The sequence below is a fragment of the Lytechinus variegatus genome, chromosome 2 (assembly GCF_018143015.1).
Source record: "Lytechinus variegatus isolate NC3 chromosome 2, Lvar_3.0, whole genome shotgun sequence".
In the NCBI taxonomy this organism is placed as follows: domain Eukaryota; kingdom Metazoa; phylum Echinodermata; class Echinoidea; order Temnopleuroida; family Toxopneustidae; genus Lytechinus; species Lytechinus variegatus.
Window position 1 is genome coordinate 72,444,193 of NC_054741.1, and position 16,500 is coordinate 72,460,692.

The following is a 16,500-nucleotide window of genomic DNA, read 5'->3' on the forward strand; positions in this document are numbered from 1 at the left end:
CCCACAAACGTAGGTTCGGAAAATGATATATTTCACCCTTATCCTTTCATTTTCATTATTTTCCTCCTTATCCTTTCCTATGTCGTGGGGGTCCAAGCCCTCGTAACCCTCCCCCTGTTGAAACACCGGTGAATTAATAATTGCACAAAATTCAATTTTGAATGAAGTAATTTACTTGCTTGTAACCAGTGGAACTCTTTCAGATACGGTACAATGGAACTTTTACTTAAAAAAAAAACGTACTTAGAAATTTTACACATCTTACGCGTAATGAGCAAAAAAGCAAACAAAAAGGGGTCCAGACATGGCGTATAGAAGCAAATGAGCGACCAACAAAGAGAATGAGAAAAAAATACATTTAATAATTTTTACTCTCATTTTCTTTCTTTTACCTTGCTTTGTTCGTTGGTCGTGGAGCTTTTTTTGGTCCATGACTCCCAAGTAAAACCAGTGATACCTACTCATATCAAGTGCAAGTACAGTATAATTTTGAAATTATGATAAAATTTCCAGCAGATCAAGTGCAAAACGTACACGCAAATATGTGATTAAGACATTGATTAACAGGCCTTTTAATGAAAGCAAGCAAAAAAGCATTTCACTTGATGTAGTTCAGATATAGTTTCTTCACATGCCGGATAAAGCCTTAATGGGGATTTGTGGTTTGAAGTTACTAATCAAATGAAGTTGTAACCAGATCATAAGTCTTTCCGATGCGAGAATTTTGACTAATTAATTCAAATATAAATTTCTGACTCACGTCCATTAAATAAAGGATCGCAAGTTTGATCAGAAAAGCCAGAAATTTCTATAAGTTGAATTAATTCTCCACGAAAGGAACTCCTTAACATCCACATTGACCAATTTAGAGTCAAAATCCTAAATGAGTATACACTCAACATTGTAAATTGCAATTACAACACATATATTAACTTGGAGCAAATTCATGCTTAAAAGGCAGTTAAAATTTTAGGGATATAAATATGGTCCATGTGCCCTACCTTCTCCGAGGTTTTATTTTGGTACATCAAGATCATCATGTGATCAAACTAGTCATATAGACGAGCCGTGATTGGTTCGCGGCCTGTCACTATCTACCGGTCCTTTCTCACCGAACAATAGCTCGAGGCTCGCTGATTGGACAACAAGTTGACTGAGTAATTTAACAGCGTTGAACAGCCGAGTAGACCGGCTAAGATCACATAACTCTTTGATGAAATCGAATTCAATGGTCTATTGAATCGAAGGGCACTAGAATTTAATCGCTTTTAAAATGGAGTACAAGATCGCCATTTTGTTATACATGTCCTTAATTAGATCCTGGTCACGCTTTTGTAATTAGGTCAAAGTCATTCATGAAATTGTTAATTGGGATATGAATCACCAAAATAATCCATCGAATATACCAAAGGAATGACTCAGTAGAAAATCTACATTATTTTATCGACATTATACCAAGTACATCTTACTACAAGATCCCAATTATGAACAATGTCGTGCAGAAATGAATCATGAGCGTGAACGATTGATAAATCAAACCCCAAAATGGATCGTAACGAGTTATATTTCCCCAATTATGACAAGTTTAATGTCATTTAAAGACTACAAACGACAAAAGCTGTTAACATTTCTTACTTGCAGTTGATAACTCGGCATATGTGTTAAACCGACATTTAAATAGTAAAAAAAATACTCCTATAATGCTATTCGAATTTGGACAGCAGGAGCATATAGTATTAAAAAAATTAGCACTTTGTTTAGGCCTATCACTCTAACAACAAGTTGTTTAAAAAGTTGTTTAGAGTGACGGGCTTAAACAATGAGCTAAAAAAATTATACAGCCTTTTTAGAGAATACATAGAGAAATCAATTTGATTTTGAAAGATAATACGTCAAATACGCCATCAGAAAAATTACAATATCCACATAATATATGGAATGCCTTGACCACGATGACTAAGTATTCATTTTACATAACTGACAACTACAATTATTATGATAACCGTTATGATTCATTATTTTCTGATAATATTCCATCCAAACTGTCACATTCACATGAATTCTAATTATATTTACCAATCCAATAACAACTGGGAGAAACAACATACATTCCGTTTTAAAATGAGGGTTCATGTAAGTAAAAAAATAAATAAAGGGATATGAAGCACTTCAAAATGATCTTGTATCACAGTTTGCTGCTAACATAGGGGTTAAACAGAGCTGGAATCAATGGTAATGGCATGGAAACCTTCTGTGAGGAAACACTAGGCGAGATGGGCACGTACTTAGATAAAGAACTTACAGGGATGGGTCGAGATACAATTGATGTAAAACAATGATGAAAATAAAATATTGTAAGGGGTACAAAGGAGAAAAGGGATTATAGATATATGTGTTGGCTGAAATGAATACATGTAAACAAAATGTTTCATGGCAACGAAATGTTATGAGGTAACAATGGAGGGGAGAGGGCACTTTGTATTAGTGGATAAAAGAGAATGTACACACCTGTGTTGGAGCAGACCATGGGCATTTCTTCGTCCTATCTCATGAAGGCAGCAACTCGTGATGCAGCAGTGGTATGCTCCTTCAGATATCACCTCGAAAGTGACGATCAATCCACAGCTCGTCTGTCTATCATAACTGACCAAAAACTGCTTTCAAGGTAAATTTTTAATTATCACTGTTTTAGTCCAAAATGTCGATATTTTTCTCGTTGCGTGCATGGAGTTATATCAAAATATGATTCTTTATGAGTGTTCAATTTCCTTTTTCAAAGAAATATGTTTGCGACCGAACCACTTTCTATTCTAATACAAATCAAATCAACAAGCAATTCATGATCGATTAATTATACTTTCTTGGAAAAATATTTAGAAAATTGAAAATCTAGTAAGGTTTGGGAGGAGGGGTCTCGTACAATTATGACAAGAGAGACAAGTTACAGAAAGTCATACGTGAAATTCTAGGAGGAAAGTCACAGACTAAATAATGTGTATCGAACGAAATACAATTATTCATAACTGTGACGAATGACAATTGAAAAGATTCTTGGAAGAAGGTGTATCACAAAATTTTTTAATTGTTTGAATAATTTGAAATGTTGACTGACGTTTACTAGACGGTGCTCTACCCAGGAAAAAAGTAACACCATCCAACAGGAAATTACTCGGAGTGAAAACTTCTCACATTTTCACGAGATGAAAAGTACAGAATCACAAACAATCAACCGGCAGCAATATCAGTTCTGACATTTTTTCTCCCTTTTTATAAAAAAAAATATTAGATCTCTTGTAGCAGACCAAAGATAGAAGAAGGGAAATGACTAGCATGACACGTGGGCAGTAATATGAGAATTTCAGGTATGACACTTTCGTAATAGTTTTGATTTCTATGATTCACTTTGAATGTGAAGTAAACGATTTTTTTAGATTCGGAGAATAGCATATGCAATACAATAGCTATCTAAGGGTAATTTGGATTTCGTCTCCATGCTAACGATATTCATCGTAACATTGAACAAAGGATCGTACAAAAGTGCCATTCGAATTTGGAAGGGGTTGATTTTCTGTGGTGGATTTTGTTTATATCATGAATATTGATAAGTATAACAAGAAAAAGGGAGGGTAATTAATATGACATTTGAAGACCGGCTGTTTTTTTTTTGTTTTAAAGCTTCAGGACATGTGACAAAATCTCCCCATGACATTAAAAAGTGCAAACCACAATCAACCCCCAAAACAGCCAAAAAGTAAAGAAGTGTCGAGAAAATTCTAATTGATGAAGGTTCTCTTTTAAGTTATGAATTCGAAACTGACTTTTACACGACCTGTTATGCCTCTTTTTATATATAAATTTCAAATATGTTATACATCAATTAAACGATGGCTGCTATTATGCATGAGTGTTACAAGTTGGTTCTCTGAATTCATACAGGGTGCCTGCAGAATGGGAGCAAAGAATTTACCAAAACCTTCGGACGATTTGTTGGATACACCAACATCAAAGTGCTTTGATCGAACCATGATCGTTTTGCGGTGACGAAAACACTTCGAGGGCAAACCTATGCCAAAATTCGGCAATATTACCAGCAAAAATAAAAGATGAAGTAGAAACTGTGTCTCAGCAACATGTTTTTCATGCGGAAGAGGACGGATGAAGGATTGGAGATTCCAATAACTCCACCATCGTCGTCATGTGTATCCCTAGAACCACCACCAATGATGACAGAGTCGCCGGGAGGAACGAATGAAGTCCATTTATATCTGCAAGATGGACCCCTTAACATGTACTCTTGTTTATAGGAACGTGTAAACGATGGACCACGCTCGAAATACAGACAATGAAGAGGAGGAGATGAATGATAACCTAACATATATCATCATCTACATAGAGGAGGAGGAACGGAGTATTAACGATTCAGACCAGCCTTCTGTCCGTGTATCTAAGCCAAGATCAGAATGGCACCCATCAACGAAAAAAAAAGTACTGACCATATTTTGGAAAAAGAATCACATATTCATTGTGACCAGAGCCAGAGCAAACGTCTCACAACGATCCAGTCAAGTCTTCCGTCAAAGAATACATTTCGATAAACAATGGCACCAATCAATGATCAAGCCCGCGATGTCCATGCTGAAGACAATATCAAGCAGATAACAAACAATTTGGTTAATGGTGTTATGCAGGTGAGTTTATTATTATATTGTTCAATTAATAGTTAGCAATAGAAGACAGCCTCCTGAAGATTTATGTACATGTATAATGGGAGTTATGGATTTGTTTGAAGTTTTAATGGAATAAATGTGAAAATCATGCAGAAAAAACAGAAATGATGGCTGATTGAAATAGATTCATGACAAAGAGTGATGTTTTTTAATTAATTCATTCATTTATTTTGTCATTATAGGGACCTTCTGGTCGCAAGTGCAGTAGCACAAAGCAACCAACTGATAGCCATAGTGGGAAACAGCCATTTATTAAGCCATATGTATTTGAGGATGGTACGAAAGGGGCGTACGAGTTGGGAAAAGACCAATTTGTGGTGGTTAAGACGTTTCGTGGTAAATCATACGTCAATATTACACTCTTAAAAAAATTGGGCAAAATTTTACCCAAAATTTACCCAACATGAGGGTACTTATGTATCCACCCAACTTTTGGGTAAAGTTTACCAATTTCATAATTTACCCATTATAGAGCAAACTGCATTGCCCATCTAATTACCCATTTCAAGATTGCCCAACCGTGTTGCCCAACAAAATTTACCCAACTATTACCATAATAAGGGTTATAAAGATTTTGACTGGGTAATGGAGTTGGGTAAATTATTTACCCAACAAATTGACCAAGGATATTGCCATATTATTACCCATTTAAATTTGGAAATGACCAGACTGGGTTAAACTGTTGGTCATAATTCATTACCCAATTTCATTGCCCAGTAAGACATTGCTCATACATTTACCCAACGCCCTGTTTTACCATCCGTTACCCAACTCTTACCCAGCATGAGGGTTCATATGTATCCAAGGCCCTAATGGGCAAAATCTATATGGGTAAAAAGCTACTGGGTAACCTCATATCTCTTTTTACTCCAGTTTGGTGTACATTTTACCCAGCCTTGTATAAAATCACAAATATATGGCTATATGGTAAACCTGACAATTGAACTGCAAATTAAGGGTAAACTCTAGCTGCAAGGGTAAAGTTTTTTAAAAGGAAAACATTCAAATAAAAAGAGTTGAGAGTTTGCTCGCATGTTTTGAATAGTGTATATTCTCAAACATAAGAAAGTAAATTACACAACAAAGAGTAACAATTAGTAAGATATATCAATTGCATTATACATTTACAAGTAGTGCAGTGATATGGCCATCTTGTTTTCGATTATAAGCAATGAATGTATTTAGGAAAACATTTTACACATCGTCCTAATTATCATTAGTAAGAGATAAACTAATAGAGTCTCATGTAGGTATCATTGGGGTAAAAACGATATTTTGTCATTACGCCTATCTTTTCTTGTGAATGTAAAACAAACATGAAATCAAGCATATTCCAGTATGCTACCATTTATAAGAATTTTGTAACAAACATTTAAGCTAATATCAAATCTATATAGTGTTGAGGTCTATATGTCTGCAGCCTCCAATGCATGCAAGAGACAGAGCCATTGGTGCAAGAAAATGCCTTCTATGTCTACCAAAATGGATGTATTGCATTTGAATATGGCCTGCTTGATTGGTTTTTCTCCATGCATAACACTTTAAAAAGTAGACAACAGTAACTCCCTCACTTTTGACTAACAATCAGGCTGTTAAAAACAATTAATGGTGTTTCTATTAACACAAATTAGTAATCACTCAGCCAAATCTGAAAAATCTGATGCTGAAATAAGTAATCATTACTTTAAACAATAGATTGCAGGTATATTTGTTTATACACAAACTGATCCTTGAGATAACAATGCTCAAATACTTAACTTAGCAATGAAAACCAAAAACAACATAAATCGTACGTTGTCTAATCCTTATACTGTCAAGCTATTGATCAACGCAATAGAAGTGTTGAAGTCAAAAACAAAAAGACTTACTTGTCCATTTTCATATATCAAAATCAGAAATGGAGATGTACATGGAATATTTTGTTTGCATCTTTTGGACAGAATATATTCATCAAGACAAAAGCTATTAGAGAACAAAGGAAGGTAACAATAGGAATTTTCTGTATAAATTTAAGGCATTATACTTTGCAGGTAATGCAATGATTTGGGGTTTATGTTTTCAGTATAATCAGTATAGCAAAGTAATGTACGCATCCTTCTAGTTTTCATTATCAAGATATAAGGCAAAGGGTCTCATAAATGTAGCGCTCTGATATTACACCATTTTGTATGATTTGAGGCGTAAAAAATACCTCGAACTGATTATTAATTTCTTGGCTTGCTATATGTGCATGCTCCAATATTTGATAAATATGCAAAGACAAATTACACATTATGAAGACACTTAGAGACAGAGCATACATGATTAGCATGAAATTGTGATATTTTCTGAATAAGCAGAATCAAACAGCTGATGGTGAGAAGCTAGTTATGGGTCAGTGGTCACATAATGGCCACACCCTTCTGCAAAGATTTTTAAAAGAATTCTTTTTAAAGAAAAATATTGACTGGAAGATTTGTTTGACTCCCAACTATATTTATAGATTGCTGGGGGCCCAACAATTCCGCTTAAATTGTGACAGGAATGATAATGTCAAAAAGCACTTGCCCATATGATTTGTCAAAACAAAATGTGACTTTTCTGCAGAAACCTCAATTCTGTATTTATCAGTCAATATTCATTTTAAAAAGTATTTTTGGATCTTTGCAGAACTAAATACAGGGCTTCTTTGGTGCTACTTCTCGAGTCCGATTAAAATACAAATAACCATTTTTAATGGAATATAAAATCATGAAATGAAAGTGTACTTTTCCTAGACTGTTCATATTCAAATGTCTCTTCATGTTCAAAACAAATTTTCCTGCCATCAATGCTGAGAGGTAGCTTTTCACATTTCAAAGAGCTCTTGCAAGAGAAGTTGACAACATAAGGTTTAAATGTATAGTTCAGTACATTTTGGTCTCCTCCTTTTCCTTGGGTGCATGAACAATATGCTTGAAATTGAGGCTGATAGAAATAATGTTGGGTTTGACTCCACAGTCTCTAGATTTTTTTTTATCTGAGCTTCATAGTTTAGATGATGTCTTTTGTGTCAAGAAATGCCCTCAGGTCATGAACTTTAGGAGTAACTGTTATGTTTGGACCTTCATCCCCGATGCCATATACGACACTCTGCAGAAAGATCCACACTTGGCGGCAATGCTGCTGGTATTCAACATCGAATACAAATGTGGTCTTGTACGCGAGATCTACAGCAGCGAGGAGGCTTGGTGTCTCGATGGCATGTCGTTCAATGATTACGCATGTCTGAGATGGTTTCAGCTTGCTTCCTCTAGCCATCACAAAGGGTTGGGTACGCTGCTGGCCATCTATAGACTTCAAATACTCCTCGATGTTCACCACCTGTTTTGCAGCAGAGACAAAGATAAATATTTTATTTTCTGTATTTATGATGGTTTCAAATATTTACTTACCCATGATTACAAGCCTTTGATTTAAAGAAGTTACAAAACCTCTATTCCTAAATGCCACCCCCCCCCCCGAGTTCAAGTGCCCGACACGATCATCAAGGATGACTCCTGCCAATTTTAAACATTATCCAGCTTTGCATCTATAAGCAAGGAAAAGACAATGTTCGCTTTCAATTTGTCCGGGGGGGGGTGTCTCACATGGTTAACATTAAAGTCCCTTTTCCTTGTTAACAAGCATGCAGTTTTTTTCCCTACAAAAACACTCCCCCCCCCCCCCTCCAAACCAGCCATCCACACATGGGGCAACATAATTAGATCTGAACTGTACTGGAAGGATGATTATTGCTAGGTCTTCTTAAAATTACCTATGCAATTTCAAGAAAAGGTTGAAAATTAATTTTGTATTGCAAGGCCCCCATTGTGTACCCCTTCTTCATCCATATTAATCAAGTGATTACAGCCAAAACGAAAGTATGCCTGATCAGTTCATTTCTTTTTTTTTGTATGAAGTGCAGAATTCTCTTTTCCATCTCCAACCTATGAAACATTGTTTGGTATTAGAATGGCTGTTGATTTGATTTAAAATATACTTACGGGCTGAACATCTATGAAAGCATCAAGTGTCTCCTGCACAGTGCACACACCCCTAGAAACTTTCCTTCCACGTAGAATAGCTGGCAGGAGGACCAATGCTAGGTTTGTCTTTTCTCCTGGAGATTGGAATAAAAAAGAAGTTTCTGAATTCCATATTTAACAGTGTGTATATATCATCATGCCGCTGTCAGAAGAGCACAAGAGTGTGACTTAAGCAGAAAAGTGTAAGCAATAAAAGTTGTTTATTTCTGTTAAAATATGATAATTTAGTTTGAAAATTTGTATCATATAATTTTGAAGATAAAGGTGATTAATTGCTTACACCCTTCTGCTTAAATCAGTGTTATGCCCTTCTGCCAGTAGCATGCAATAAAAAAAATCATGTGTATTTGCAAGGAATTGTAAGTATAAACCATGATGTACATACATTTGACACTAGGGCTTCACAGAATGGCAGCATGCTGGCCAATTATTTGCCACATATAGGCCTAAACTAGGAACTGTACATTAATGTACACTGCATATTATTGGCTTTGAAATCTGACTTAAAGAACAAACACTAAATTATGATGGGAAAATAACCATCATTATACCCTAACACACTCAAAGTATGCCTCAATATGGCACCCCTCAGGAGAAAGTTACACTTATAAAGAATTTAGGGAAGGGAAATAAAGAACAAAAGGAGATGAAACGAAAAACAATACAAGAAAATAGAAAGAAAATAGACGATATGGAAAAACTAACATCCAGTGTTTGATTGTTTACAACTATGTTTTTTGTCCATTAATATTTCTTTCTCTACAGTGTTTAGATAACAAATGTTTCTTGAATCCACACAATGTGTTGAAATTGCTTCTACAATTATTTTGTAAGCATGTTACATGCACTCTGCGACCATACCGAATTTGATGGGAATGTTTGAAATGAAAAAACAGGGACTGGATTCCTCCAAAAGATTTCAAGCATTTGAAGCACTTGAAAGAAATACGTTTACCTCTGCTCTCCATCCTTTGATAAATTTGATTCTCTTCCCCATCTTTGGAATAAGCTCTTTGATGCTATCTTCATCGAGGTCTGGTAGGACATGGATGTCAATTTCGTTGTCTGGTGGCAAGGAAAATAAAAAATAAAATTTAAAACAAAGAAAAGAAAAGAGAAATAAGTAACTGAGGTGGAAATAAGTGGATGTATAATTTGAGAAGCTACTTTTTTTATAATAATGCCCATACGTTTTATTAATATATATCATCTGGGTTACAGGAGTGATATTCAAATACATGTAAGAGCAATAAAAACTCAAGGATGCAAGTTCCCTTCGATTCTAATATTGTTGAGTTTTGTTTGCTCAAAGTTATGAAAATCAATCAATTGTTGCCCCCCCCCCCATCCCAAAGGAAACTGATGCCCATGGCAACCAGTAAAAGTTTAAAGATCTAGGAAACAATACAAAATCCATAAACACCAATGAATATCCAAGATTATAAAAGTCATTTATGCAATGACACACATATCAGCTTGTAAGTTGTAAACATGAATCAGAATTAAAAGGGTACTCCAGGCTGGAAAAATTCATAGCTAAATAAATAGAGCAAAATTTACAGATCAAAATGCTGAAAATTTCATCAAAATTGGATGACAATTAACAAAATTATTGAATTTTAAAGTTTAGCAATATTTTGTGAAAACAGATAAATGCACGTCATGAATATTCAATAGGTGGGATGATGTCATGTCCCACTTTCCTTTTTCTTATCTTATTACATAAAATCACAATTATTTCATATTTCCATATATGTGTTTATGATATATCCCCCTTTTAACAAAATTCATTGCAGCAATGATTATCTTACACTTTATATCATTTGTCTATTATTTTCATTCTTGATGGACAAACTTTGAATAAATGTAATTTCATGTAATAAAATACAAAACAGATGGAGATATAACATCATCAGCTTCCTCACTGCATATTCATGAAGACATGCATATAACTGTTTCACCAAAATACTACAAAACTTACAAATTTCTTAACTTTTTTATTTTTTGTCAGATTTTGATGAAATTTTCAGCATTTTGCCTAGTGAATTAAACTTTATTTAGGTATGAATTTTTCCAGCCTGGAGTACCCCTTTAAATCTTAGATCTAAGTAGGATTTATAATGGACATGTGTGCAGGAAACATAATGAATTGCAAGAACAAATTAAAAGGCCCTCTTTATGCATTAAAAATCTTTTAATGTTTGGTATCTTTTGAAAGACAAAATTGTGTTATTTGAATTATGTTGGAACTTGTTGATCTAGCACAAATCAAGGGAGCAATTCCACTATTTAATTAAAAGTCTGTTTTGGCCATTTTCCTATTTTCAAAGGATATCTTAAAATAATCAGTACGAATGGACAACTCAACTAGGTCTATATCGCCGTAGGCCTACTACACACATAAAAACTTCAATTTTTGATCTTTGTTGGACCTAACGTTAGGCCCCGCCTGCTGAGTGCTGTTGACTGTTGTTAGATCTAGGCTAATACTAATAATAGTAACGCAACAGTACTAGTACTAGATCTAACTTAACCCAGGGAGCTCCCTGGGTTAGATCTAACTTAGATCTGACGCAGTCGTTAGGCTGCCTAGGGCTAGGCCTAGCCGCCCTAGGCCTAACCAGTTTGTTTAATTTAACGACACGTTACCGGTACCGGTACTGACCTTAAAAATTTCACTGAGCTCCTGAACGCCCCACTTTTTCAAATAGTCGTCAATATCAAGGGCAGGACTTCCAATCATTTCAAACATTTCCACATCAACATCATCAAGACTGTCCATTATGGCTGCAAGACACAAGATGACACTTGATAGAATACACAAGCTTGGCATCTGCAGGCGGGTCGGCCAGTCCAGTTTAGTGTTCTCGACATCGACAGCGCGCTCAGCTCTCTGGTCTGCGCTGCACACACTGTACTGGGTTGGTCTTCTCGCAGGACTGGCGCGCGACCGTACCGTGACACGTGAGGATGTAAATGTACCAACCATGTGACAAATTTGGGGAAGTTGAACCAGTGCAGATTAAAATATGCCCAATTTGTGCTTTCTCGTAAATGTTTACTCAGTATGTAGGATTTGCCTTTGGAGAATAATTATTTACCGAGTTGAAGATTAAAATATGCCCAAATTGCAGTTCTGCGTAAAAACTAAGTATTTACCTATGTCATGATTGTAGGAATTTGGGTAACTCGATCCCAGTTGCAGGTTTAATTTTTATTAAACTATATAAGGTTGGGTCATCGTTTAACATGACCAATTAAAAAAAAATCTAAAGTATGAGCTGACTGATCTGTGAAATTTCATTTTGGATTTACTTAGCCCGTCTAGGCTAAAATATGCCCAACCTGCGTCTGATGGTTACCCAATATGTGGGCAAAATGCATTACAACCACAACGGGGAACATTTCACAGCTTTTTAATAGGTTAAAGCGTGCCCAAGTTTATTGCGGTTCAGTAAATGATTAACCACAATGCAGAAATTTGGAAACTTGCTCAGTTAACGTATGCCACTTTTTTTTTTTTGGGGGGGGGGTTACGCGCCTTGTTTTATACCCATGCATTTAGGGAAAGTTTCCTAGTTGTAAGTTAAAATATGCCCAACTTGCATTTCTTAGGTTTATCCAGTGTGTAGGCATGATTTCCTCTCTTTTATTAGCATGTAGTAAAAAGGTGGGAAAGCTTTACCCCCTGATTGTCGGGTTCATTTGCCCAACCTTGTTGCTCATTATGTAGGCATATTATATCCCCGCATTATATCTTTTGACATATGCTGGGTAAATACATGCAGTAAAAAGCTGGGATTTTAACCAACCTATGCCCAATCTTCATTTACACAGTGTAATTTGCCCAACATTTTTAAGAATGATATGCATTTAGTAAAAAGTTGGGGGAAGTTTTACCCAATTGTAGGGCCAAGTTATTCCCAATGCTTATTTACCCAGCGCTTTTGCCCATTATGTAGGCAGATATCTTGTGACACATGCTGGGTAAATGTATGTAGTAAAAAGTTGGGAAAGATTTAACCAACCTATGCCCAATTTCCATTTACCCAGTGTACTTTACCCAACATTTTTAAGAGTGTAGGGAATATTATCAGAAAAGGGGGGAGGGAAAAAGAGGTATTAATCTAACATCGGAAGATTGGAGAGCTTTATTAAAAGCTGCGGGGAGGGTGACTAAGGCCCTCCGTGAATGTGAAAATCCAGAAAAGAAGTAGTTTTACAAAAAAAATCCATCCAACAGTTTGAATTATGTTTCATACGTTTTCTCGCTCTTTCTCTTTTTTTTAAATAAGGAATTAATATGTGTCTTTAAAAATTGTAATGCCCCACAAAATAGTAAAAATTAATGTTAATGTTTTTTTAAATGGCTGTGGAAGGCTAGCGCTAAATAGTTGGTTCTTTGTCATTTTGTCACTGTGCCTCGGCAGCAAGTCTTTAATGGAAGAGCAGGAGGAAGGCGAGATCCCACCATCTCCAACACCATCAGTTCTCGAGACGCCCCAGCTGATCACCGTTACGCCGGGTCTATACAATTAACGACGACAGTCCATTTCTCCCTGCAGGATTTGCTCCTGAAAGAACGAGTACCCCTGTTCCAAGGAACCGAGCTTCGTTGGACGGAATCAGGGCCAGGCTCTTTGCAGACGGTGACGAAGAGGAGCAGGATAGATCAGACAGCGTCATACTGATAGAAGCGAAGTACAGTGGAGACGACGACGACGATGAAGCACCGATGCAGGAGGCAAGGGAACCACCTTCGGCGAATGGGTTCGTCCATTTAACAGTTGATATTCTAATTTTAATGCGTGTTGCACTAACCAGGAGAATACACACCCTTGCTCAAGAAAGTTGCGAGGGGTGTCAAAATGACTGTCTTGCTCAAAAATACCATTTCGAATGTTTATGGTTAGACTGGGGGGAAAAGGTTGAACGATTTTTCATGGACGCCGTTTTGTCAACCAACGAGAAGGATTTTTTTTTTAAGAAATTTATAATTGGGATTTGTTGTATGATTGTGATAAAGAACTACTGACCACAGAGATGGTCGAATTCGCATTTTTCCATTATATGAAAGAAGACATTTTAAATGAAATAAAAAATATGCTGTTGTCCATTTGATTTTATCAAGAGAGGGGATGGTGGATATGTAGAAAGTATTTTAGTGAGATAAATTTATATTGAATTGTTTGATGGATTTTAACGTGACTGAATAGTAAAACTGCATTTATGTATCTAAATTAATTAGGTAGAGGGGTTGAAATCCATTTTTGAAAGTCTAAGTTTGTTGTTATATATATATATATATATATATATATATATATATATATATATATATATATATATATATATATATATATATAATAACCTATATTAACTTTGAGTTTTGGATATGTTACATTGATACAATACAATGATAGGGGTTAACCTATTCGAACATTCTTGTACCTGTAGTAAGAAATAAACGAGGTCAAACATCAACAATTCAAAAACTACATTAGGCAAAATTCATTGAAGTTTTGGGGTGGTTGAGGATTGTATACATTATGCTGATTTTTATTGTTGTTAATTTAGTTCACTAGTTTGTTGTTATATATCCTGGTTTTTTAAATAACGATGACCAGTAGATTAAAAAGACAAGAGTAGAGTTAGGAAATTTACAAGCACAAAGAAGAAGAAAAAAACTAACATGAGCCAATAGTATAAAAATTTATGTATAGCTACGTTGAATTGTATTTTGATTATTTAATTTACATACTGTTTGTTGTTTATGTGTTGTAATTTTCTTCAAATTTTAAATTGATACAATTGAAAGGTAATTTTTTTCTTGTGACAAACGTTCAAGAAATAATCAGGAAAAAAGGTTGAGTAGTTTATATTTTTTGTACAGAGCATAACACAATGGTATAGATATTTATGTTGACTTTTATTTATGTCAGTTGAATATTAAGTTATATGTTAAAGTGTTATTTAGTATATAATCAAGCGATGTATCTGAAGATGTAGCACAATATGTTGAATGAAAAGACAAACGAAAATACATGTTTGTTTGTTTTTTTTTAATAAAAACGAACCATTTAAGTTTATTGTTGAAACGAAATAAATATTTGCCAACGTATTATGTTGCTTGTTAAAAATGTAGTTGTAGCGATTGCTGTTGTTGATGATGATGTTGTTGATGATGATGATGATGTTGTTGATGATGATGATGATGTTGTTGTTGTTGACAATGATGATGATGATAATTGGGTTTATTTGGACAGTACAAATGTGAATGAGATATAGAGTAAAATAACAAGAGTAATAGTGAGGGGAGAGGGGTGTGGTGATATTGAGATAGGGAACGAGAGATAAAAAGAAATAATATATATCTAAAGAAAAAAAACTAGCGACACAAAAGGACAATGATTATAAAGAGAATAAAACAGAGAAAATAATGAAAGATCATTTCTTAAAAAAAAAACATTGAGGAGTGAGCATATGTCATGGATGAATATTTGCGACAGATATATTTTGACCCGGGTCATGAAGCAAGTTTTGGAGGGGTTGATAGATTATATAAATTTGTTAAATCAGATGGCGTGCATAAACTTTCTAGAAAACAAATTAAAAAATGGTTGATGGGGGTGGATACGTATACACTGCACAAACCAATAAGACGCAAATTTCCAAAGAGTCGCGTATTTGTAACGAGTATTGATGAACAATGGCAAATGGATTTGGTAGATGTTTCTCCATTAGCTCGATACAATGCGGGACATAGATATCTGTTAACGATTATCGATATCCTTTCAAAATATGCATGGATTGTACCACTGAAGAATAAAACGGGGGTTGCTTTGGTAAAAGCCATAAAAAAGGTTTTTAGAGAGGGGCGGCAACCCTTACGAATTCAAACGGATAAAGGGACAGAATTTACCAATCGTCAAGTGCAGTCGTTTTTCAAAAAGGGGGATAGAATTTTTCACCACTGAAAACGAAGCAAAAGCAAGCGTGGTAGAAAGACTAAATCGTACGATCAAAGAAAGGCTTTATAAGTATTTTACGCATAAAAACACCCGCAAGTACATGTCTATTCTTCCCAAAATAGTGACGAGTTATAACAAGAGTTATCATAGATCACTTAAAACAAAACCCAGTCTTGTTAATAAGAGGAATGAAGGCAAAGTTTGGAAAGCGTTGAACAACGACCCCCTAAAATAACGAAGGTCCCACAAGAAAAGGGTGATCGCGTCCGCATAGCAGGACAAAGAGAACATTTGAATACCCTTCAAACATATAAAAGTGCACAGCAAAGCAATAATCTTCATTATAACTTTTTCTGAAGAAAAAAATCTTCAGCAGACGTTTTCTCTACGTTCAACCAACGACCATGCCCTAGACATCATCAATAAAATGTGTTAATTTCATGCTCGAATGATTCATCATGTTAAACGGAAACGATACAAAAATATCTACCCGTTAGTTTCTTTGGATTGGGAGTCGAAGGAACTATAGGCTATAGCCCTAGGTTACACTTCGTAATTCCGAAGCTTCGTAATTCCGAAGGTTCTTTATTCCGAAGGTTCGTAATTCCGAAACACGTAAATTGCCTATACCTCGATGTTCGTTAATCCGAAAACGAAAAAGGGTTCGTTAATCCGAACATTTGTGGCGTAATTCCGACGATTCGTTATTCCGAAGGTTCGATAATCCGAAAACGAAATAAGGTTCGTTGTTCCGAAGGT

At 35.3% G+C, this 16,500-nt stretch overlaps 1 protein-coding gene and 1 long non-coding RNA gene across 4 annotated transcripts; one reads left to right on the top strand and one right to left on the bottom strand.

Moving 5' to 3' along the window:
* The first annotated feature begins 762 nt into the window (after nt 1-762).
* Nucleotides 763-13,630, top strand: LOC121408926. 3 transcript variants are annotated; one of them, XR_005969101.1, is made up of 3 exons: nt 1,820-2,665; nt 3,287-4,688; nt 13,226-13,630. It is a non-coding gene; the product is annotated as an uncharacterized LOC121408926 (long non-coding RNA). The 3 variants fall into 3 exon arrangements; XR_005969100.1 differs by having other exon boundaries at nt 763-4,688; nt 13,204-13,630; XR_005969099.1 differs by having other exon boundaries at nt 763-4,688.
* LOC121408925 lies at nt 7,223-11,640 on the bottom strand. Its single transcript, XM_041600647.1, has 4 exons — nt 11,439-11,640; nt 9,729-9,838; nt 8,732-8,847; nt 7,223-8,069 (listed from the first exon to the last, which is right to left on the bottom strand). Exons 2-4 carry the CDS (start codon nt 9,739-9,741, stop codon nt 7,740-7,742), a joined length of 459 nt encoding a protein of 152 aa, XP_041456581.1. The 5' UTR covers nt 9,742-9,838; nt 11,439-11,640; the 3' UTR covers nt 7,223-7,739.
* Nucleotides 13,631-16,500: the final 2,870 nt, after the last annotated feature.

Coding starts and splice junctions, on each gene's coding strand:
- LOC121408925 (XM_041600647.1), bottom strand. Junction 8,070..8,731: donor CTTTCATAGATGTTCAGCCC/GTAAGTATATTT, acceptor GCTGCAAAACAG/GTGGTGAACATCGAGGAGTA.